Source organism: Fringilla coelebs (genome assembly GCF_963513975.1).
Source record: "Fringilla coelebs genome assembly, chromosome: 14".
Lineage (NCBI taxonomy): Eukaryota > Metazoa > Chordata > Aves > Passeriformes > Fringillidae > Fringilla > Fringilla coelebs.
In genome coordinates, this window is record NC_140040.1 from 4,671,536 (window position 1) to 4,694,688 (window position 23,153).

General features: G+C 40.9%; 2 protein-coding genes across 4 annotated transcripts in view; one reads left to right on the forward strand and one right to left on the reverse strand.

Moving 5' to 3' along the window:
- Positions 1-22,752, reverse strand: part of BCO1 (beta-carotene oxygenase 1) — a 56,506-nt gene extending 33,754 nt beyond the window's left edge. For all 3 annotated transcript variants that reach the window (XM_084214871.1, XM_084214870.1, XM_084214873.1), the window contains exon 1: positions 22,604-22,752. In XM_084214871.1, coding sequence (XP_084070997.1) covers positions 22,604-22,612 — 9 coding nt within the window. In that variant the 5' untranslated portion in view covers positions 22,613-22,752. The remainder of the gene's footprint in view (positions 1-22,603) is intronic.
- On the forward strand, positions 1,697-19,986 carry LOC311159064 (polycystin-1-like protein 2; the record flags this gene model as incomplete). Its single annotated transcript, XM_084214953.1, has 24 exons — positions 1,697-2,117; positions 2,287-2,432; positions 2,909-3,103; positions 3,934-4,059; positions 5,317-5,499; positions 6,218-6,304; positions 7,536-7,670; positions 8,333-8,558; positions 9,413-9,639; positions 9,861-9,962; positions 10,155-10,333; positions 10,680-10,826; positions 11,331-11,530; positions 11,687-11,913; positions 12,452-12,662; positions 13,608-13,836; positions 14,586-14,817; positions 15,250-15,346; positions 16,041-16,181; positions 16,882-17,067; positions 17,906-18,233; positions 18,332-18,465; positions 19,358-19,485; positions 19,822-19,986. 24 exons carry the CDS (start codon positions 1,697-1,699, stop codon positions 19,984-19,986), a joined length of 4,452 nt encoding a protein of 1,483 aa, XP_084071079.1.
- Positions 22,753-23,153: the final 401 nt, after the last annotated feature.

The window sequence follows — 23,153 nt, forward strand, 5'->3', positions numbered from 1 at the left end:
CCTTTATAAGATGCTGTTCTAACTATAAAGAAAATGTTTCTGCAGGAGCTTGCTGGCCTGCCTGGAATGAATGTGTGAAGCAACAGATAATCCTAATCAACCAAAGTGAGGTGCAAATCCCACCTTCCTGCCTTCCTCCTCCAAAATCAGCAGTGACTGTCAGGATTACCATCCAAAACCATGGCAGTGAAGAGAGACAGGATGAGCAATGTCTCTATGTGACTGCAAAACAAGAACTGCAACTGGAAATCAGGTCTGGTTCTAAACCCTGGTATTCACAGGTTAATATTATTACTGCACAAGCATAGTGCAAGGCCAGAGTTTCCAATATTAATGATAATAAAAGTATTGTACTTTTAGAATCACAGAGTACTAGAATCACAGAATGCTTTGGGTTAGAAGGGACCTTAAAGATCATCTTGTTCCACCCCTCAGTCATGGGCAGAACACCTTACAGCGAGCTCCATCTAGCCTGGCCTTGAGCACTTCCAGGGATGGAGAATCCACAGCTTCTCTGGGCAACCTTTGCCAGGGCCTCAACACCCTCACAGTAAAGAAAACTAAATCCATTCTAAATCCATTTACAGCTTACCATTATAAAAATTACTGACCAAATAGGTCTTGCTGCATTTTTCAGTCCATGTTTCTGAACACAATCCTTTTACAAACTGAAACACATTCTGCTGAAAACCACTTAGGGTTTTTGACCCCACTGCATTCTTCTAGTGTCAGAGATTTCAATGTGTCAACCTCATTGAAACAGCAGGAATAAATGCCATAAGATATGTGTGACATTTCTCCTAGACATCTCATACTACATGTAACTCCCATCTTACTTCCTTACAGGTGTGAGGCAAACTGCAAGCCAGTGAATGTTAGTGATGAAGTTGTTTTGAGTGTCTCTGGACAGGAGGACTCCCAGGCCATATATTATAACTGGTATTTAGATAACACATTCCAAAACAAGGTGAGAGCACCAGATTTGTCAGAAATACTGCATACACAAAAACAAATCTCCACAAAGCCATACGGCTGTGGATATTTTGTCAAATAGATGCTCAGAAAATACTAGTGAATATGGAGACAAGAAGGTGCCTGGATTGGGAGGGGTTATAATGAAGGGCACCAAACTGCCACCCTTCTCCTGATACATCACAACAGAAAGAACAGCAAAAAGCCTCTACTGTCATGTGTTCTTCTCTGTCTGATTTTCCAGCCTGCAACCCTCCCTCTAGCCTGCGGCCTGACTGGTTTCCAGCAGAACTCTTTGAATTTGCTTCAAAGCAATTCATCCATGTTGAGAATGAGCAGCTCCTTCTTGCTGACACAGGGAGAAGCTTTTCAGATTAAAGTAACAGGTAGGGGCTAACAGGGTTTTTAGGGTTTACAGATTCCTTTAAAATAATCTCTGCTGACATGACATCATATTGATTTCACACATTCACTGACAAATACGAAGGTAAATTAGTCCACCAGTTGAAAGTGTTACTTTATATGAAAGTTCTTTAAAATAATGAGGAGATAAGTTTGTTCTGGGGTGTTGCACAGCAGGAGAAATTCAGTTATCTCACTCCAAGGTGTCAATAACTTTGTTAAGGCTCACCTGAAACAAAGTTATGCTAAATGCTTGATCCAATAAGAGCACTTTGCTTTATAATGCAGACATTAACATACTGGAAATAGTTCTTTCCCTGTTATGATTGATTCAGTAGCAGGATTTCATTCCTCCTTAGCCCAGCCTGCCGTGCGTGTGCCCGAGCAGGCAGCCCGGTCGCTCGGTGGGCACGATGCAGACCCAACCCCGGCGCTGCTGGGCACGGTCCTGCCTGACGCTCTGCTCCCTCCACTCGCAGCCACGACTGAACGAGCCTACGGGGAGCGATGGTTCCTGGTGAGCACCGTGCCCCCGCCCGAAGCCCCCGGCTGCGCCCTGAGTCCCCAGCACGGCTCGGTGCTCACCGCCTTCAGAGTCTCCTGCAGCGCTCCCGGCTCGGAAGGGCCGGGCCAGGCCGGTCCCGGCAGGCAGCTCACCTATTGCTTCTACGTGACACCAGGTAAGGTCCCAGGCCAGGCCGGTCCCGGCAGGCAGCTCACCTATTGCTTCTACGTGACACCAGGTAAGGTCCCAGGCCAGCTGTGTGGCTTCTCCTGGCAAGGGCAAAGGCACAACCCGCCCTGCTCTGCAGGGACACTGCTCGCGAGTGAACATGCCCTGGGTCCCTGTTCCCAGAGAGCAGGAGGTGTCTCTGTGCTGTCTGCTCCCTGATGCCTTCTTTCCTGTTTCAGATTCTCTCCTGGATTGTAGCCTGGATCCTGAACTCTTCCCAGTTTATCTTCCACTTGGAGAAGAGGAAAATAATTTTATTTTACACTTGAAAATTATTGTTAGCAACAGCTTTGGTGATACAGTTCAAACAAATGCTTCAGTGAAGGTACACAGTAGAATTAATTCGTTTCAAGAACTCTCAAGTGGATAACTAACCCCTAATTAACTTTTGGAGTTTCTTCCTGGTTTAGATGTACTACTTCCTTCTGAATGTGCCATAATCACCATTTTTCTACCTAACAGAGACTATTTTCTGTGTGCTCAAGGTCAAAAGATCTTCCACTGACCTTTTTTCTAGAACAAAAGTCTAAAAGAATTGTTTGGACATTGACTGAGCAGTTTAAGCCTATTTACTGAGTCTGGAATTACTCTGTCCAGGCCCCAAAATGCCTCCTGCTTCTTCCCCAGTGCCCCAGTAATGAGATCCTTATCAGGCCATTAAAAATAAAACATCTGAAATGGGGAACATGAAGTTTTATGTCCCACTCTATCTAGTCTGTCATTAAGATGATCATGGAAGCTGTTCAAAGAAAATTATAACAGCCTTGGCAATGTTGAGGCCATATCTGATTCCTTCACCAGGTTGGACCTGCAGATATGATGGATGGGAACCTGACCCTGCAGGCTGTGGTATCTGAGAAGGCAAACACAATCCTAAAAGATGGGAACAGCAGCATGAGTCTCTTCCAGCTGTACAAGTCAGTGACATCTGTCCTTAATCAGCAGATTCAAGAGGAAAGTTTTAACATGTCTTTACAGTCAAACACACGAAAAGAGGTCAGCAAAACACTTGCTTTCTTGCAGTAAAATGTCATATAATGGACTCTTCATATTCTTTGAAAGCTCTTAAGTAACAAAAAGCTCACATATCACCACCTGAAATCAATTAAGGTTTCAAGTTTCTAGCATCTGTCTCAGAGTTTGGCACAGGTCTCAGCTAGTTTTCACTATTTGTCTACATAAATTATTTGTTTTATCATTCATCACTAAAACAGTTAATTCTCAATTCTTATTTCATTAATTTAAGCTGGTTAATCTAAACCTGATTTTCCCAAGCAATTTAAATATCAATAAAATGGCATCTCCAGAGGGATAAATATCCTATCTAATTTCCCCCAAAAGCACTAGATGGCAGGTAATTTTCTGTAGTCCATTTTAGCCACCAGTTGATGTTTCAGTCATAAGCTGATATTTGTACAGTGCTTTGAGTGCCTCAGATGAAGAGATCTAGAGAATGTATCCCTCAATTAAGATTCATTATTTGAATAACATCAATCACACATGGCTCTGCTTTCTCTGGAAGTGGCATTTACACAGCAATTCACATACATTACTACAAATTCTCACAAGTAACTCTCCTTGCTCTTAATGGATGTTAAGTGTATGAATTCTCTGTGCTGGGAGGTAGCATAAAACTCATGATTACATAATTACTAGGGCAAGTGGCATCTTGTCAGTAGAGCTAATATAAGCTCAAATAATCCTTGTTGTGGAGTCTTACTCTACTGCATAACTTATAGCAAGCCTGGCTGTCAATACACAGCACTACTTTCACAGTCCTAATTAGCATCTTGTTCCTTTGCCTAATTATCCCTTTTCATCCCAAGCTCCGAGGGCTGATGCTGACAACTCTCTCGGTTGTTAACATAACATCAATGCAGATTGCTCTGAAGATGTCAGAAGTATTGAAAGAAATCACTTACAGGAGTGAAGAGCTGTCTGTCTCAGCACAGGTAAAAAGCAATTCATCTTATATCTTCTAGTAGTGACTCTAATTATCCCACTAACCTTGGAAGAGTTTCAGTACTTTATAATTATCTGTTCTTACCCACTTTTTCAACTGTACATGCATGTGTATTTTGACCAGCAGTATTTTGACTCTGTTTAGAGTAAGTAAATTCAAGTCTCAGATATTGTCTCAGCAACCTCTACAATCCAGGCTATGATCATTACATTTATCATACATTTTTGAGACAGAATCCTTAACTTTTAGTCAGAAACATGTCAGGGTGCATGTTTTCTCTTGTAAAGCATTTTCAGAACCCTGAAGAAGAACTGCCCCTAGAGGGTTTTTCTAAAATTGCCCACATTCATTCATCCCTGATCCTTGCACTGCACAAAATGCACATAGGCAATGGTCAAGGAACATGTCAGCACCCAAAGGTGCTGGACACAAATGGGCAGGTTGGTCTCACAATAGTATCCCTTGAGTCTTGTCTGGCAACAAAGCATTATTAGTAGATGATGCTATTTATGGTTACGGGGTGAACATATGGCAGGACAGAACAAACTGTCACTGGGGGAAGTTTCCCAAATATGCAGGCAATAAAAACAGCTGTCCTGTTTCTGATGTATTATAGAGTTGAAGCCAGACAATGACTTGGGAGCATTTCAGCAGGATGTGGTTAACTTTGGCAAGACAAGAACACAGCTCAGATCCAGCTCTTACCCTACAGAAAGGCTGTTCAGCATTCACAGGCTGTGGGGATGGATATGTCCAAGCTTGCAGTGAATTTGCTTCGCTCCTTCACTATCCTGGGCTAAATCTGGCCAATGCTTTCCCAGTCCCAAAGCTGCTTCCAGGCACAAAATAAAAATTACAAAAATCATTCTCCTTTGGCACTTAGCACTTTGGCACTAAGATAGAAACTTATAACCTAATTTACTACTTTACAGTACATTTAAAAGCTATCTTTGCCCAGGGTTTGACAGACAAGCTTCTTTCAGATTTATTCATCTTTTTGTGGATTACATCTGTAGAAGCAGGCTGCATTTTTCATGCCTGTATTCCATTTTCGTTTACCATCTATATAATCTTTATTAGCATTTGAAGTATTGCCCCAGCACAAATAATTATAGTAAAAATGGCGTTATCCCCTAATAGTCCCAAAAGATTACTGATGTTGCAATATTCAGTAAGTGACACAAGTGTCACTTCTGTCATTTGTAGTGCCAGCACATATAAACTGCCCCCTGTGTTTCTCCTGCAGGTGGAAGCCAGCAACACTCTGAAACATGTCAGTGCCTCCTTGCTCGCTGTAAACACAGAGCACAGCAGAGATGGTCAGGAGTTAAAGGAAGCAGCCAACTATCTGCTTAATGCAGTGAGCAGTGTTCTTAAAGCTTCTGTAGAAATCAGAGCTGGGAACACTTCAGTGCCAGAAGGAAAACAGGTAATTTAGATTTGGTCCAGTTTGTACTGTACTGTGTGTGAATACCTGTTTGCTTTGGGAGGTTTTTAAAATTAAATGGAAGCAATCACAAATAATGTGCCGCTTGATAATCCTGAGTACCTTTGTTGTAAGTTTCCTCCTACCATTCTTTTCCAGAGTTCAGTGTCACACCAGCTCCTGAGTACAGTTGAAAATCTCCAGAGTGCCCTTCTGTTTGGGAAGGCACCAGGTGATGAGCCAACAGTCCTCACCTCTCCCTCTGCCACAATGTATATGCACAGGTAAAAGCTGCAGTGTCCCCCACAGAAGCTTCTGAGAACTACAAATGTTAATTCCATTGTGCTTAAACACAGTGTTTGAAGCTAACTAAATACTGTAGCATAATGACAATTTTCAATAGTGCAACAAGTCTGTTGTTAGTGACTCATAGTAAGAATAGTTTGGACTCCAGGAGCATCACCTTAGAAATTCCCATGCTGTGTATTCTTTAACCAGCAGAGAATTTGCTACAATTTCCTGAATGAGGCAGTAGTCACTTACTTTTGAAATGATGTAGAAAACTCATGTCATACCAGCTAAGGGTTTCTTTTCTTTTCCAAGTTGCCAATAATGACATGTTATATGGAACTGTAAGTAGCTTGGCAGAAGCAAATAAAATCCTGAGGAGCCTGACGAGCATTTTCCATTCCCTATAATCATCCCTAAATTGTTCCCCTAGAGCCTGGTTTTCATCCACATCAAACTGTGCATTCAAATCAAGAGCATGTTCACACAGGAACCAAGTCTTTCAAATAAGTACACCTTGGTAAAACTTCCTCTCCAGATGTGCCAATTCCACCCCTTTTTTGATGATTCTATGGTAGCATTACATGGAGTACTGCATCAGGGACAGATTCATGTACAAAGCATTTACTGTCAGACTTAGAAATAGTTTTGCAACTAAATTCTATTCTTGAAGAGAGAAAGATTTCTCTGTAGATATGAAGTCTATGCTATTGATGTTTGGGGTTTTCTCTGGTGGTTATTTTTCCTTTTTTTTTTTTTTTTTTCTCTTTTATTCTGCTTTGCTTATGCCCAACCCTAACTGCACAGATTACAAACAGAAAACATGGATAGCACATCCATTAACATCTCCAATTCCAGCTCTGCCAGCTTTACTCTCCCACCTGCTTCCTCTCTCAATATTTCAGGAGTTGATGGTGAAACAGTGGATATAAGGGCAAGTAAACAGCTTTTATCTAACTCTATTTGATATCCAGCTTACATTCCTGATCTAATGGTTTTAGAATTGTTTATCCTTTCCCAATGAACACATGAGCGTGTGTCATTCCTCCTGTCATGCCAAGAAAATGATTTGAAATTATTGGTCAAAGAAGTCTTCATTTATCTTAATTGCATGAGGGTGGTTGAGCAAGTTAAGGACAACTGAATTCTGAAATTCCCCATCCCATCAGCCCCTTACATACACTTTAATTCACACGTTCATGGCAAGAGCAGGCAGTGGAATGAATCAATACCTACACATCTGGTTTGCTGTTTGTTTGCATCATGCTCTGAGGAGAATGCAACAGCTCAGAGTCCATATCACATTCTAACTGACCTACAGCAGCCTTCTTTCATCCCAGCAGGAAACACCTGAGTGTGGGGCACTCAGATCCTGCAGGAGACAAATGTGCTGATGGTAGCACGGCCCCCATCTGAATTAGGACATGGTGTTTTTTTCTCTCAGAACAACTTTTCATTGCACCTTTTCCAACTCTGCCAAAAAGGTGTCACACTGTATACACACAATAAAGACTGTTGTACACATTTCAGAATGAAAATCACTTTCAAGGTTTATAGACCCATCTTAGAGATAAGGTAGAGTCTTATTTAAATCTGGATACAGACTTCTTGGAAGTCAACTTCTATTTGGGTCTGAGCTCATTCTTTCACCATTCAACAATTTAGGGTGTGAATAAAATTAAATATTGACAATATTGAATATCTGGCAATGACAATAGCTCAGTTGTCTGATTGTAAATGTCTTCTAACAGATGGTGAGCTTTGCCATGAATCCCTTTTTCTCCAGTGACAGCAGTTTTGACATCAGTGGAACAGTGGGAGGTCTAAGTCTAACTGGTCTGGATGGTTTGATCATACCAGTCAGCAACCTCAAAGAGAGCATTGAGGTAAATCCACTATTTCCTAACTCTCACCCTCTTTTCCCATTTTTTTTTCCTCTCTCCATTAACAAAGTGTCATTTGTGTTATCATTTGTGAGGTGAACACAAATTCTGGTACTGTTCATTACATTAGATAATGGGCTGATGCTGTCTGTAGTTGTGGTGAAAAAAACCCCAAGTATTTCTGTCTTTTCTTGAAAAGGAGGCATCTTCTTCTTCCTTTAAAGGAATGTAAGAATGCTAATGGTTGTGGAAATAGATTTCAGATTACAGTCATCCCAAACCAGAACGTGAAGTCTGATTTCATCAACCAACTACTCTATTTATTGAACTACTCTTTGGCTTCCGAGCCCATCTGTAAACTGACATCTAAATCATTCATACATGCACTTTATGCAGCCAATGTCTCAGTCATAATCACAGTTCTCAGTTCAGAAATACACTAACCCTAACCCTAACCCTAACCCTATGCTTTGTGATGAGTCTACACAGATTTCAAATTAATTTTTCAGAGGTTAGTTGACATTAAAAAGAAAATTACTTTGAAAGTGGTATTTTTGCTGGCCATGCTTTCCAGTTGTGAAAAAAGATAATCTAGCATGTGGCTGCATGCTAAGAAGAAAAATGCTTTTCTGTATTTAAACCTATGTCTTTTTGTTTAAAAACAGATCATGTTACCAAGGCTTTCAGCAACTCAGGAAGATAAGATTCTGTTGAATCTGAGCAATTATAGCACTTTTCAAGTAAATGTTACCTCAGAAAACACATCTATAGTGATCCACCTGGAATCTGAACAAGACATTCCACTAATACTTTATTTGGGATATGGTTATCACCCAAATGAAAGCAACTATGATATGAAAAATCATCTGTTCTATAAGAAAACTTCTGGAGGTAAGAGAAGTGGTTAGTAACTCATGAACTTGCAGAATGAGCCTTGACCATGAGTTCAGGTGTCCAGCTGGAAAGAAACCTCATGCTTCAGAGTTCCAATCTCTTGAATAAAGTGTTCATTAACAGGAGGAAAGATTGATTTGATCAATGAGTTGCCATGAATGATTTCACACCTGTTTCTTTGCTTCATTTATTACATGCATACTTCTGAATTAGCCTTTCTATATATACATTAAAACTAAAATATTTATGTTCAAGGTGAGATGAACAGCTGGGTTCTCAGCCCAGAACTCATTTTTGGAGAGGGAACCTACTATTTCATGATTTTACAAGATATGGGAATAGACTCAACAGTCTACCATGGGCTAACCATAAATGCCACTTGCTTTGCATCCCGCTGTGTATTTTGGGACGAGCACCAGGGAGGCTGGAACAGCTATGGATGTCATGTAAGTAGAGCAAAACAAAACAATGTGTCTGTTACACACTTCAAAGCCAGCCCTCATAACCCCCATCCGTAGTAACTGACACCATGAAATAAGATCATTCTGAGATGTTTTAATAAACTCAAGAATTTAGTCGTATTGAACTAACCTTTAAACAACATTTCCATTTCTTGGGATGAAGTTCTATATAAGAAGAAATTGAACCATTCTGACAAGGCCATAATATATTGTAATGCCCATTACTGGTGTTAGAATTAATAGTCTTTATTGGAACTTGAACAATTTGGTGTGCAGCAGCTCTCTACACTAACTTACCAATCTCAGCACTGTCTTTTCATTTGTTTGGTAAATCATCTAATACTTTGAAGCCAGATGTTTTATCAGAAATCTTTTCTGGGTTTCAGGTAGGACCAAAAACAAATCCTAGCAGCACACAATGCCTCTGCAACCATCTGACCTTCTTTGGGAGCTCCTTCTTTGTCATACCCAATGCCATAGATGTCAGCAAAACAGCACAGCTGTTTGGTACATTCGTGGACAATCCTGTGGTGGTGACAACTGTAGGATGCATCTTTCTGATATATGTGCTTGTAGTTATTTGGGCTCGAAGGAAAGACATCCAGGATGATGCCAAAGTAAGTCTCCAGCTGATAAAGTCAATGTATTCAGGCCAATTCCCACCATGCCTAGCCTGTTTTAATAGGAAGTCTTTAACCAATCCTACTCCTTTCCCTGTAACTCTCTGTTTACTGGTAAGTAATCATTGTTCACAAGATCACAAATTCCTACTCACAGCTTTCAGGAATCTGTGCTTACAGGACAGCTAACACACTGCCCATGTTGTGTGGCTCTGCAGGTGAAAATCACAGTCCTGGAAGACAATGACCCCTTTGCTCAGTATCGTTACCTTGTGACAGTTTTCACAGGACACCGCCGTGGTGCAGCCACAACCTCCAAGGTATCAGTGGCATGGTGTGGGAGGATTTATTTGCTTAGAGAACTGGATGAACAATAGAGCACCTGAGGCTATTGAACAGAACAGCTCAAATGCACTGTCTGAGCCAGAAAGCCCTTCGGTTTGATGAAAGGAGAAAGAAGCACACTTAGGATGGAGATGTGCAAATCTTCATTTTGCCTTTTTATTTTCTAGGTGACTCTCACCCTCTATGGACTGGATGGAGAGAGTGAACCCCACCATCTAAATGATCCTGATACACCAGTCTTTGAACGTGGAGGAGTGGATGTTTTCCTCCTCTGTACCTTCTTTCCTCTTGGGGAACTGCAGAGTATTAGATTGTGGCATGATAATTCAGGGGACAGTCCATCCTGGTAAGTGGGGGTCTGGAGATGCTGGGAAGTAAAAATCCACTAAAAACTTTTTATAATGACAACAGCTTTCTCTTTCTAACACTTGAAAATTTTCCTTTCTGCAGTTCTAGAAAGAAGTGTTAGATTCTACTTTTTGCAGCTAAATAGACCAAATCATAGCCTAAAGTGCAGGACCAGGAATGCTTCCCATATCCCATGCCCTGTACAGGATGGCATATATCCTGTGCCTTACAGTTTAGTCACCTCAAGTAGCTGAAGGCCAGAGTTTGTCCTCCACAGTTTTGCTGAGCTCTGGATTTCACACACTCAGTGGTATGTGACCGTGCCCTGTGTGTTTTTCCAACAGGTATGTGAATCGAGTATTAGTCCACGACCTGGCATGGGATCAGAAATGGTATTTCCTCTGCAACTCTTGGCTAGCCATTGATATTGGAGAATGTGTCCTAGATAAAGTGTTCCCAGTAGCAACAGAACAGGACATGAAGCAGTTCAGGTACTTCCTATTTAATGAATTTTTTTACTCTTGATAGCAGTCAGTCTGGAAAAACAAGCATGAAAATAGCAGACCAAAGCCCTAGAAAAAAATGAAAACAAGGAAGGTCTTTCCACTGTCCTTAAAAGGCTCCGAATAAGGGAGAGAGGGAGGATGGTTACATAAATCATTACCTTAACAGTAGTACCATACTGAAAATGTTGGTGCTAAAGAAGGATAGCCTAACAAACCTACAGAAACCCAAACATCTTCTATTATGTGTAATTTTCTTAACCATTTAAAAAGGAACTTCCTGCTTTCCCCCTATGCTGTGTCCAAAAGAAAAGGACATAAGTAGCTACGACCATTCCATGCAAATCAAGCCATGATACTTCATCATTTCTCCTGATTATTACTTCTGCTGGTAGTGCCTAGAAGCATAAACAGGTTGGGACCCTGAACTAGGGCTTTGTTCGTCCCTCTCCTTTCTACATATCCATTTGATTTGCCTCTTCTCCTTCCCAGCAATCTGTTTTTCATGAAGACCTCAAAGGGTTTCCAGGATGGGCACATCTGGTACTCGGTCTTCAGCCGCTCCCCGCGAAGCTCCTTCACACGAGCCCAGCGCGTGTCCTGCTGCTTCTCACTGCTCCTCTGCACCATGCTGACCAGCATCATGTTCTGGGGTGTGCCAAAGGATCCTGCTGAGCAGAAAATGGATTTGGGTAACAATCCTCACCATTGTTTGGGCAGGCAAATAGAGAGAGCAGCAGAATCTGGAAGCAAGAGTTGATAAAATGGATTTTTTCACAAGAGAGAGACTTGATGGTTTATTTTGCCTGGGGTTATTTTTTCTTCTCTGCTCTGTTTGACCTTGACAGGTAAGATTGAATTCACATGGCAGGAAGTGATGATTGGCTTTGAGAGCTCCCTCCTCATGTTTCCCATCAACCTGCTCATTGTGCAGATCTTCAGGAACATACGACCCCGGCCAGCCCAGCAGGGCAGAGCGAAGAAGCCGGGAAAGAATGGCCGAGTGTCCCCAGGCCTGCCTCCCACTCCAGGGGCCACCCAGGCCGCCTCTCTCACTCCGGAGGCTGTGACAAAGGCAAGTCCCAGTGAGTCCTGCACTGCCCTCTGCTGCCACACACTACCGGCTTCCCCAGCTCCACAAATTTCCCTGTTCCGATGCCCTTCAGCCTGTCTGAATAGAATAGCCAGTTAGCAACCGGTGCAAACATTCATTTGCCCGCCTAAACGCAATCCTTCATTAAGGTCTGCCTTCCTCCATTAAAGTCTGCCTTTGTACATCCCAGCCCTTGCACAGTTATTGTGTGTGACCAGATCACTGTGTTCAGGAGTTAGAGCAACCACTAAGCAAGACAGTGACGATAAAAGGTATCATGGACCGCATCTTTTTCAGCTTAGGTCCTCAGGCAGGCACGCTGCCCTTTTGAACCCCAAAAGCTGCCTTGCTGAACTCACTAAGATCTGCCTGTCACATCCAGCACTGTAGGATGTGCTATTCTTATCCATTCTGGAGATTGTAGCAGTTGGTGCTGCTCCCAGCCAGTGGTACTGTCAGATCACATCAGCTTAAGCCACTGCAGCCAGAGTCACTGCTGTGTTGCTGCTGTCTTTCCTAGGACATAAGAAGAATTGCCAACTCACTCTTTAAAGCCCTGAAGACTCCATCTCTCACCTCAGCACCAGACCTTGAAAAATCAGCTAATATCAACACACTCCTGTCATTGGTTGAGGATGTCATCTGTCAGCAGAACAGAGCTGGGCAAGAGCTTTATGAGAGCAAGAAGGATGGCCCTATAATTGTCACATTGGATGGTATGGATATCCAAGGTAAATAACACACTGTGAAATACCTATTGAAACCCTTGCAATGAAAATGATGATAGCACTGGATGTGATGACCCAAGCTCTTCTTACATTCTGACTCAAAGGCAACGACAGAATCACAGAATAGCTGAGGTTAGAAGGGATCTCTGGATCCCACCACGCTGTTCAGAGCAGTATCAGTGGGAGCAGGGTTGCCCAAGATCAAATCAGTCAGATGCTGAATGTCCCCAAGGATGAAGACTACACAAATTCTCAAATAGAGCAATCCACTCCAGTGTCCAATATCTATGGTTTTTCTCATGTTCAGAAATTTCCCATGTTTTAAGATGTGCCCATTGCCTCTTGTTCTTTCACAGCACCACTGAGCACCCAACTAAGTAAAGACAATTGTAAAATCTCTGTTTCTTACACTGTAGAATCAAATGTTTGCTACCAGTCTGGCCTGGGAGCTGGACCAGCATCTACAAATGAAAAGACTCACAAACACCACTTGTTTCACAAACTCTTTAACCTGTCATTTTTTTTTCTTCTTGGCCTTGTGCTGTTGTTCCTTTCAGTCTGACTCTCAATTAATGAAGAATATATGAGTAAACAATCTCACTGATTTCACTAAGACTCACATTTGGCTTTTTCCAGGGAGTCTTCCAAGCTACTAAATGCACAGGTAAACCATGAACAAATTAACAGTTGATCTGATCTGACCTGGATTAAGATTTTAGGACTGCTGTTCAACTCAGTTGCCTTCTGGAAAAAGTTCCAGGCCATTCCAGCAGAAGAGCATTTAGGTCTAGTACTAAAGCTGCTTTTACATGTCCTTTCATATGTTAGTCTTCACTTCATCACATTCTTGATCTTTAGCTCCAGAGAAACCACCCTTTGAACAGTGTTTTAATCTATTTATTTTCTCAATGAATAAATGAATTTAATAAATTTATTCTTTGCCTTCAGAAAAAACAAGCAATCCAACTCCAGAGAAGAGAATTTGTGACCAGTTGAAGTACAATGATTACCATCGCTGCTTGTACCTGCAGCTCCAGCATGTAGAGATGGAGCTGGAATTACTGGGGCCCCATAAATTTCAGATGCCTCAGAGCTACACACAAGCTGTTTGTCAGGTTCAGCATATGAAGAACCTCCTGGAGAACCAAATCTGCTCATCAGCATCCATCAGTGAGGGGTAATCCAGTTCTCATTCTAAGTATAAGTAAATTCAGGTCATGAATTCAAAATTGGACAGGATGACAGAGCTCAAATAATTACTGCTTAACATGTGCTAGATAACTATTATTACATCTGTAAAAATAAGTCTTACTATTATACCACTGCAGGAGCTACAAAGAAATTTCCATGCACTGTGAACTGCACACAAAAGCAATAATGACAGATCATTGCTATTTGTCATTTTTGCCTCCAAAGTGGAAAGTTACAATAAATGCTATTTGATAGTAAGGGGCTGGGAGAATCACCCAGCTTCAAATTCACAGAAGTCTCTTAAATGTATGGATAAAAAAAATTAATAAGCAGACAAAAATAGTTCTGTGAAATATGATAATTAAATTGGAAGTATTGAAAACAATTGCACTAATTACGTCACTTGGCCATTATGGTGATCACAAGAGACGCATTCAGCAGCTTTAATGCACTCATAGCTTTGTCAGTAATTCTACTGGAGATTCAATTATGCATGAACTGAGGAGTAAAGAAGCTCATCACATTTATTTTGATTTTAGCTGATCTCTGCACACTTCTTCATTATTTTTTCTCACTGTACTTTTGGTATCCGTATATCCCATATAACTGCATTAATTAAAAGAATATTTTGATTTTATATCATAAGATTTTGCCTGTTCCCAGCGAACCTGATGACTACGATTTTGGTTCCTGTTCCATCACAGACTGAATTTTCTCTTCTTGTTCACTCTCAAGGTGGTCCCGTACTCCAAATTTGTCCAGTGATGACAAGAAAAGTTCTTCTCCCAGAGGGCTGCCCTGGTGGTTTGTGTTCATTGCTTGGTTCCTTGTGGCAGCCACCAGCAGTGTGTCTGGGTTCTTCACCATGCTCTACGGACTCCATTACGGCAAGGAGAACTCCATCAAGTGGCTCATCTCCATGGTCATCTCCTTCTTGGAAAGTCTTTTCATCACACAGCCCTTAAAGGTGAGAGCCTCAGAAATATAACCACTAGTCAAGATGAACTCACCTGCAGCCATTGCAGGAAGACAATATAAAATGTTCTAAAGAGCTGCAGGATTTAAGATTTAAAATGAGAAGTCTTTGCCCTTCAAACAAGAGCGGGCAAGTGGTTTAGAGTTCTGATGGTTTTTGCTGACATTAACTCCCTTAGTTTCACCTCCCTTGCTTTGTCAGGGTTTAATGAGGTTTCTGACTAGTGAGGATGTGTCACAGAATCAGTTTAACTGGACAAACCCCAGCACTATTTGCTTGTTTATGGGCTTCAGCTGCATGGGTTCAACAAACCCAAGTACAGTTGTTTTCCTTCAATGTCTGGATCCAAAGGGATCCAGGTCAAAGCCTGAGCTTCTTTGTATGAAATGGGAATATGGTGAGTCTATAGCTGATTCCTTCCAGGTGCTGGGATTTGCTGCTTTTTTTGCTCTGGTTCTGAAGAAGGTGGAACATGAGGATGAAGAAAACACTGCTATTGATGGACCTTTATCTGTGCCAGGTAGCTGCCTGCAAAGTTAAAAATTATTAAAGAAAGTGCAGAATTCTCCAAGATTTTGGAGTGCTTTATGAATGATTCATGACTAAGCTCAACTGGCTTGCAACAAAACCTCTAACTATTCCACAACTTAGTGAAAATAAGTAAGTGAACAGTAAGAAATTCACCCTTCATGTAGACTGGTAGGTCTTTATCTGACAAGTATAACTAAAACCTCTCACAAAGAAATTTCCCACATCCTTTAAGCCCTGTATGGACGTTCTCAGGTTACATACTTTTCCACAACCACAATTACCTGTATTATTCCCCTAAACTCAACAGTGGCTTCTGCAGTCATAATCATATCTAAATAAAGCCTTTACTAGCAGACAGGAATCCTAGGGCACAGCAAATTTATCTGATCTACAGCTTCTTCCCTGCTCAGCCCCAGGCTATGAATACACCACCTTCTGAGATGCTTAGCCTTGAGAGACACCTGGACCACACCTGGTCCTAAACCCAACACACAGTTTTTGTGAGTTCCTTCCCTCCCCACTGTTTGCCTTACAATTGCTATAGTAATTGTTTGAATCACATCCTCTGTATTCCTGAGGGAAAGCATGAGATAGAAATGTTTCCTTAGAAAGTCCAAAGAAACAAAAAGCAGGACATGGATGATCCATTAACTAATTCCAGGGTTCACTGCTCTCCCTCACAGGTGATTCACACCCACTCTTCGGGGTCCGAAGGGACAGTAGGAGCAACATTTACCGGCCACCTCCTGCTGCTGATGTGGAGAAAATGAAAATGAGCTACATGAAGGAGCAGAAAGCATTTGCCCTCATCAGAGAAATCCTGGGTATTACCCATATGTAGATTTTCTTTTTTATTCAGTAATACTCATCAGTAATTTTACATCAGTGAAAATATTGTTCTCTTGGGTGACAAAGTTTTGGCATATATTCAGCTTTCTGCCAGCCGTTATGATGTAGAGACAGGCTGTTACCTGGCAGCTGGAGCTGCAGGGAGGTGGGAATGTTAGCTGGAACTAAAAGTATGGCTAAGGCTTCATTTTATGGTAAAAAAAACACATCACAAACATGAGAGATTAAAGAAAAGCAGAACAGATAAGAGGAGGAGGTGAACAGTTAAATGAAGCTGAAACCAAAGAGCAGATGGAGGCCATCTTTCTAAAAGCAGATAGTATCCACAGTTAATGATTTATGCCCCTGTTTTATTTCCTCTAAAATCAATGGCAAAAAGAAATTACCTCAACTTCACTTGGAACAAAGTTAGACCACTAATTTTATTTAGAGCTGCCATGACTACTTCTTCCCACTTATTTTTTTGACGGCTACTCATATTCCAAATGTGAAACATTTAAACTGCAGCACATTGAAGTAGTTTGGGTGCATTCATTAGCACTGGTCACTCAGAATCTACAAAGCACCTCCTTGGCCTAATGGCTGCTGGCAGCAGTAATCATTCATGCAATCTGTTTTGAACAGCATTTTAAAGCCAGAGCTCACATGCATTGTCTCTTTCTGTTTTTTTTCCAGCCTATCTGGGGTTTTTATGGATGCTGTTACTGGTTGCCTATGGGCAGAGAGATCCCAATTCCTACTATTTAAACAAACACATTGAGGACAGCTTTACAGATGGATTCCATGATGTCTACAGTTACCAGGATTTTTTCACGTGGGCGAACACTACTTTACTCAAAAATCTTTATGGATCATATCAAGGTGCAGAGTCACATTGTTTCCCTTCAGCTTGCCAGATTCTGAAACTTTATTTTTGATACTTATCTCTAACTTTCATATTTGAGTGGACAAAGGGATTGTGAGTGTATGAGGCTAGCAAGGAATCTTATAAAATACCAGTGGATAACAAAACCCCACAGCTTGACCCTAAGTTAAACATCCCCTGATATTTTCCTTATATTTAATATAACACAAAAGTTCTGCACTGCAATGCTAAATTTTTCACATTTTATATTACTTACTCCAGATATTCAGATATATCAGAAAGTTTACATAACTTTCTTTCCATAATTAAAAAAAAAAAGAAAGAATGGCAGACAGGTGGCACCATACAGCTTTTCCTCAGGAGAGTTGTTTGCATCATGACCTGGGTCAACATGAAGGCAAATTATGCAACACCAGCATGTTTCTATCTAGCCAAATCCAGTAAAATATGACCCATTTTCCAGCGCACAGTTAAGGGTAAATATTGAAATACATTAGCAGAGTTGTTCTTTGGACATGACAGGCCACATGAACTCTGCATAAAGCTACTCTTCTATGGGACTTAAGGTGAGTCACTTTTCTCCCCCAGGCCTCACTTTCCCTGTGTATAAAATACAGATGGAGGTGATACAGAACTCTGTAATTGTGAATGTTACTTAAGAACTCAGTTCAAATCAATATGAGGGTTTCATTTTCATAACTATTTTGCTTACAGTGTTTCCGAGAAAAGAATATATGGCAAAATATTAATGCATCAGTGAATCATAAATGAAATGAAGAAATATTATTAATTTTGTCATATTGCCAGTGCTGCTCTTTTCCATCCCCTGTTTAGGATTCATTACAGATGGCAATTCCAAGCTGGTGGGTAGTGCTCGAGTTCGCCAAGTAAGAGTGAAAGGAGACACCTGCCCTATTTCTGCCAGACTCCAGCACGTAGTTGAGGAATGCCGCGCTCCATACTCCCTACAAACAGAAGATACATCAGTTTACGGGGAGCACTGGAATACCTCAGCCCTTGATAACTCCTCTGACTTGAGCTCAGCATGGCAGTATCAGAGTCAGTCCAAACTGAGAGGACACCCCAGCTGGGGTAAACTTGCCATCTACAGTGGAGGGGGATATGTGATTCACCTGGGAACTGACCCTAAAAATGCCTCCAGGTACCACTTGTGTTCTTGTAAATTATCCGTGCATCCTCCATGTGATACTGTCTCATTCCTGTATGAATTAGACCATTGGCTACACATTCTTTTGGCAGAATTCTCCAGTACCTTTTCAACAATGTCTGGCTTGACACCTTCACAAGAGCAGTGTTTGTTGAATTTACAGTCTACAACGCCAACGTGAACCTGTTCTGCATTATAAGCCTGATGTTTGAAAGCAATGCTTTAGGTGAGACCCTTTCCTAAGTTACACATTTCTGAAGACTGCAAGCAATGCACCTACAGAGGATAGACTTACACACTATCAGTGTTGTCCTAGTTCTTTCCTCAGGAAAGACAAGTGTATTAATAAATCTAATCATGAGAGAATCAATGCAAATTTTCTAAACCTTTTAGGAAGAATGTAGCATCACAGTAATATAGACCATAATGGAATATCTTATGTTTGCTTATGCTGTGGTCATCTGCTGATGAAGAAAACATGACACTGAAACTTGATCTTGAGAGTTTACACAACAGGAACAAGAAAAATTCTGTTTCCTAATCACTTCAGCTAATCAATACAATATTAGGACAAAAAATGCAAATAACAGTCTCTGTCTCTTGTTCCTGATGACTTCTAATGTATAGCTATGTAATCATGTAATACATAATCTGCATTCAACAAAGAGAAGAGTGACAGCAGATTCTGGTTTAGGGGCTATAGGAAAACATTTAGTCTGAGCAGCAGCCTCCTTAGGGTGTGTCCAAGTATTGGAAAATGCCCAAGCTGAGCTCGTTTTGGGTTTAGAATGTGATTCAGCTTTTTTGAAAAATTCCAAGTCCTCCTGCTGTATTTCTGCATTTGCAGTCCAATCCAAACTCAGTCCTGCTGGGATAATTATTGTGCTATCACACAAGATACCACTACCACTCTAAAAGCCTTGACTCTCTGAAATTTCTGTTTGAGGAAAATTTCAAACCCTTATAGGGTTACTCATGTAGTCAAGTCTAAATCTTAGTTTGATGGTTGAATTCAGCCTCACACTGATGTGAAAGCAAGTACAGAAGTCTCACTGGTGAACTGAATTGTTTGAATGAAGGCAGAAGGAGCCCTGAGGTGACCCCTGTTTGTTTTTTAGGGGCCTTCTTCACAAGTGCAGAGCTGCAAAGTGTCCGGCTGTACCCCTACACCGACAGCCTCCACATCTTTGTGGTTGCAGCAGAAGTCATTTATTTCCTCTTCATTGTGTACTACATGATAGTACAGGTGAGGCCCACTGGAAGGTCTGCCTGAGAGCATTACCTTGTGCCTGCTGTTGATTTCACTTACAAAAGCTTTAGGACTGTACTTGATTTCAGTAGCACTAATGCTGCTACACCAATGGAAGATTGAATCAGGTACAGTGTCAGTATTAAATAACAGGAAGGCAATGTTTTATTTGGCTTGGATGCTGTTTTTGAGAAAGATAATGATAAACTAGTGCAAGATGTAGTTTTATTAATGCAGAGCAGTCTGCTTTATTGTGGAGGGCATTGCCCTAATCTTCAGAGGTACATTGTGTGATATGGAGTCATGAGACTGAAACAGTGAAACTCCTCACAGGGAAAGCTGCTGAAGAGTCTAAGATGGAGATACTTCCACAGCAAGTGGAATCTCCTGGAGATGGCCATTATATTGATTAGCTGGAGTGCTCTGTCAGTGTTTGTGAAACGGACGGTCCTTGGGACCAGGGACATCAGCTACTACCAGGAACACAAGGAGGAGTAAGTACTAATGGTATTTACTGCATCCTTTGTTGTTGCTACTTTTGCAGAAATAAATCTGTTTTTCTCTTCCCAGCACCTTTTCTGTGCTAAATATTGCTATCCTAGATGGCTATGTATTCATGAAGCCTGTAAGTGTAGCAGGGCTTAGATTTGTGTCAGCAATAAGATTTTTTTCTGATACTGCTCTAATAAAATCCAGCAGACTTGAGCACCAAGTTCCCTTCCTGTCTGCATCACCCTCTTGTGAAGCAACAAGCCTTTCTGCTACAGGGCATCCACCCAGAAAGCACATAGTCTGCCTTGGTCTTTGTTGTAAAAAACCATTGGTTAGAGGATAATAATGGAATATTTAGTACAGAATGGAAAATTATAACATCTTTAAAAAAATGGTCACACAGGAAAGACTTGATAGAATCCCAGAATAATGAGCAGAATTTGGGCCACAGCCTTGACCTCCTCTCCTTAAAAATCTTAGCCATGCACAACTGAGTTTTTTGTGTGCATACAGTAGGAAGTGCAAGTGGGAACACTCAAACAGGAACTCAGGTCTCTACTGAAACCCCAGCACAGGGTGACTGGCTTTTCCAGCATACCCATTTATGCACTTCAAAGGATTCTGTGTGCATGGTACATTACATATTTTCTTTTTTTTCCTAACAGCTCCATAAGCTTCAGTGAAACAGCAAAAGCTGATGCGGTTCTTGGCTACCTGATTGCATTCCTGGTGCTTCTCTCCACAGTGAAACTGTGGCATCTGCTGAGGCTCAACCCTAAACTGAACATGATCACTTCAACCCTAAGGAGGGCATGGGGTGATATCTCTGGGTTCATCACTGTTATTGCAATCATGTTCCTTGCCTATTCCATTGCTGTGAGTACCCCGGTGCTTTCTCTCGTCTGCAGTCTGGTCCCAGGTACTGTCAGGTTAAATCCACTATTTTTGTATGCCAAAAGCAACACAGCTTTGCCATGTAAAATGGAATAAAGCTGCCTATCTGTATCTTTGTTCAGCAGTTTGGAGCCCAAGTCTTCCATATGAGCAAAAGAGAAGTTAAAACATCCACTCTGTTCTTTGCAAACTGAAATTTAGTGAAAAATCAAACATTGAGCTGAAAAATAAGGACTCTTTATGTGTAATAGATGTGACAAAGAACAAAGTACAGGAAAAAAGACTTTCTGGATAAAGCTTAAATTGTGGAGCATTCAGAAAGTGCCATTTTCTGTTTGGCTAGTTATAAGTGGGAAAAAGGTGTATTTTTTACACATCTAGTGGCAGGCTGAGCAGATATAAGACATTCTCATATCTGTGAAAAAAAATCTTCAAGAGAAACACATTTTGCAGCGAGGACTCTGATCATGACCCAAGACATGACTTCTGTCCTCTGCAGGCAAACCTGATATTTGGCTGGAAGCTCTGCTCTTACAAAACCCTCCTTGACTCGGCAGAGACCATGGTCAGTCTTCAGCTGGGAATCTTCAACTATGAGGAGGTACCACATCTAATTTTGAGAAGTTTGCAGCCATACAATTGGCAACTCAGCTATCAAATACACATTGACCCAGCAAATAGAAGGACTTTCAATTAGTGTTAAACATTAGTCTAATTTTGCAAGCTCCACAGCTCCCTAAGGCAGTCACCCTTTCTGAGCAAGACAAGGACATCAAGTGAAACCTCTTTCATTTTCTATTTTGACCACAAGGAGGCTCATAATGAACCTTTCATTAAGAAACATGCTCAAATTTCTACTAGAGCTGTTACTAATTGATTACAAAAAGTTTTGAGTAATTTCCTTAGAAAGCTACATATAGAAATGTGAGGAAAGCCCTGTGTTTCTTCTGAATACCCCTTCTATCTTCCCAAGAAAGGCAAGGCCTTCCACAAAGGAACTTTATGTTAATTTTTTATTGTTGTTATTCTTTATATACCACTTCTTCAGTAAGATCTTTAAAATATATCAATATCCTCTGAACATTTCTTTGTGGATTAATTCTTGGACATCTCTGACTATGAAGTCCTCCTTGACGGATGTTTTTAGACCATGGATCCAATAGGATATGGGTGGCTTTGAAGATCAGTCATTTGGCACATTTTCACCTCTACATCCCACTCATGTTAATCATGAAAATACATTCCTATGTTGTAGCTTATATAAAAATTAGTGTTTTGATTTTTCACAACCCTTGGTTTATAAGTGTCTCTGACAGTCTGACTGCTTCTTTGTAAAGCATACAGAAAAATAAATTACATGCATACAGGGATTTCACCTATTTTGAAAGCTGAGGCATTAGGAAGCTTCAGCTGTTCTGTGGATAAACAGATCTCCAGGGCTTGTCAACTTTCACGTGAAATTGTCATACCATTACAATTAAATGCAAACACTTAAAAACCCCCAAAGACTGCCCATATTCACACACATAGATAAAAAATATTCTGCTGTCTTTGTACTATATCATATCAACAAAGGACAATACTAGAGTAGAAAATTTATATATGTGTGTAATACATATGTCATAATTGATTAGACACAGGATTTCCTTATTGGGTCTTAACTGCTTGTATGTATGTATGTATGTATGTAGGTATGTATGCTTTTTTGTTTGTTTTTTTAATGTCTTACCTTATGCATTATACAGGTCTTAGACTACAATCCAATTTTAGGCTCCTTCTTAATTGGATCCTGCATCATTTTTATGACATTTGTGGTACTGAATCTCTTCATTTCGGTGATTCTGGTTGCTTTTAGTGAGGAGCAGAAGCATTACCAGGTTTGTTCATCGAAGCTCTCTTGCTTTTAAGATTTTTTCTTCAGCACTTACTCAGGTATTCAGTCATGGATGAAAGCCATGTAAATTTAGTCCAGCTCTTAAGAAGGCAACATTTGCTCAGAAAGTACACTTCAGGTTTTCCAGATTTACACTGTCCATTCCTGTTCAGATGAGTCCCTGTTCAGATCTGATTTGTAGCCTTCTGTTCACATACTACATCCATCAAAAAACTCTTAGGTTTGTGCGGGGCAGTACTGAAATCAGTGCCAAAACTGCTACTGAAGTGCATGAGGCTTTACAGCTCCTTTTAAAATTCTCACTGTGAGTGCCTGACCCATTCAAGGTATTGATAGTGTGGTGTGAAATCCCTCTTAACACTCCAGAACTGCCCAGAATTCCTCT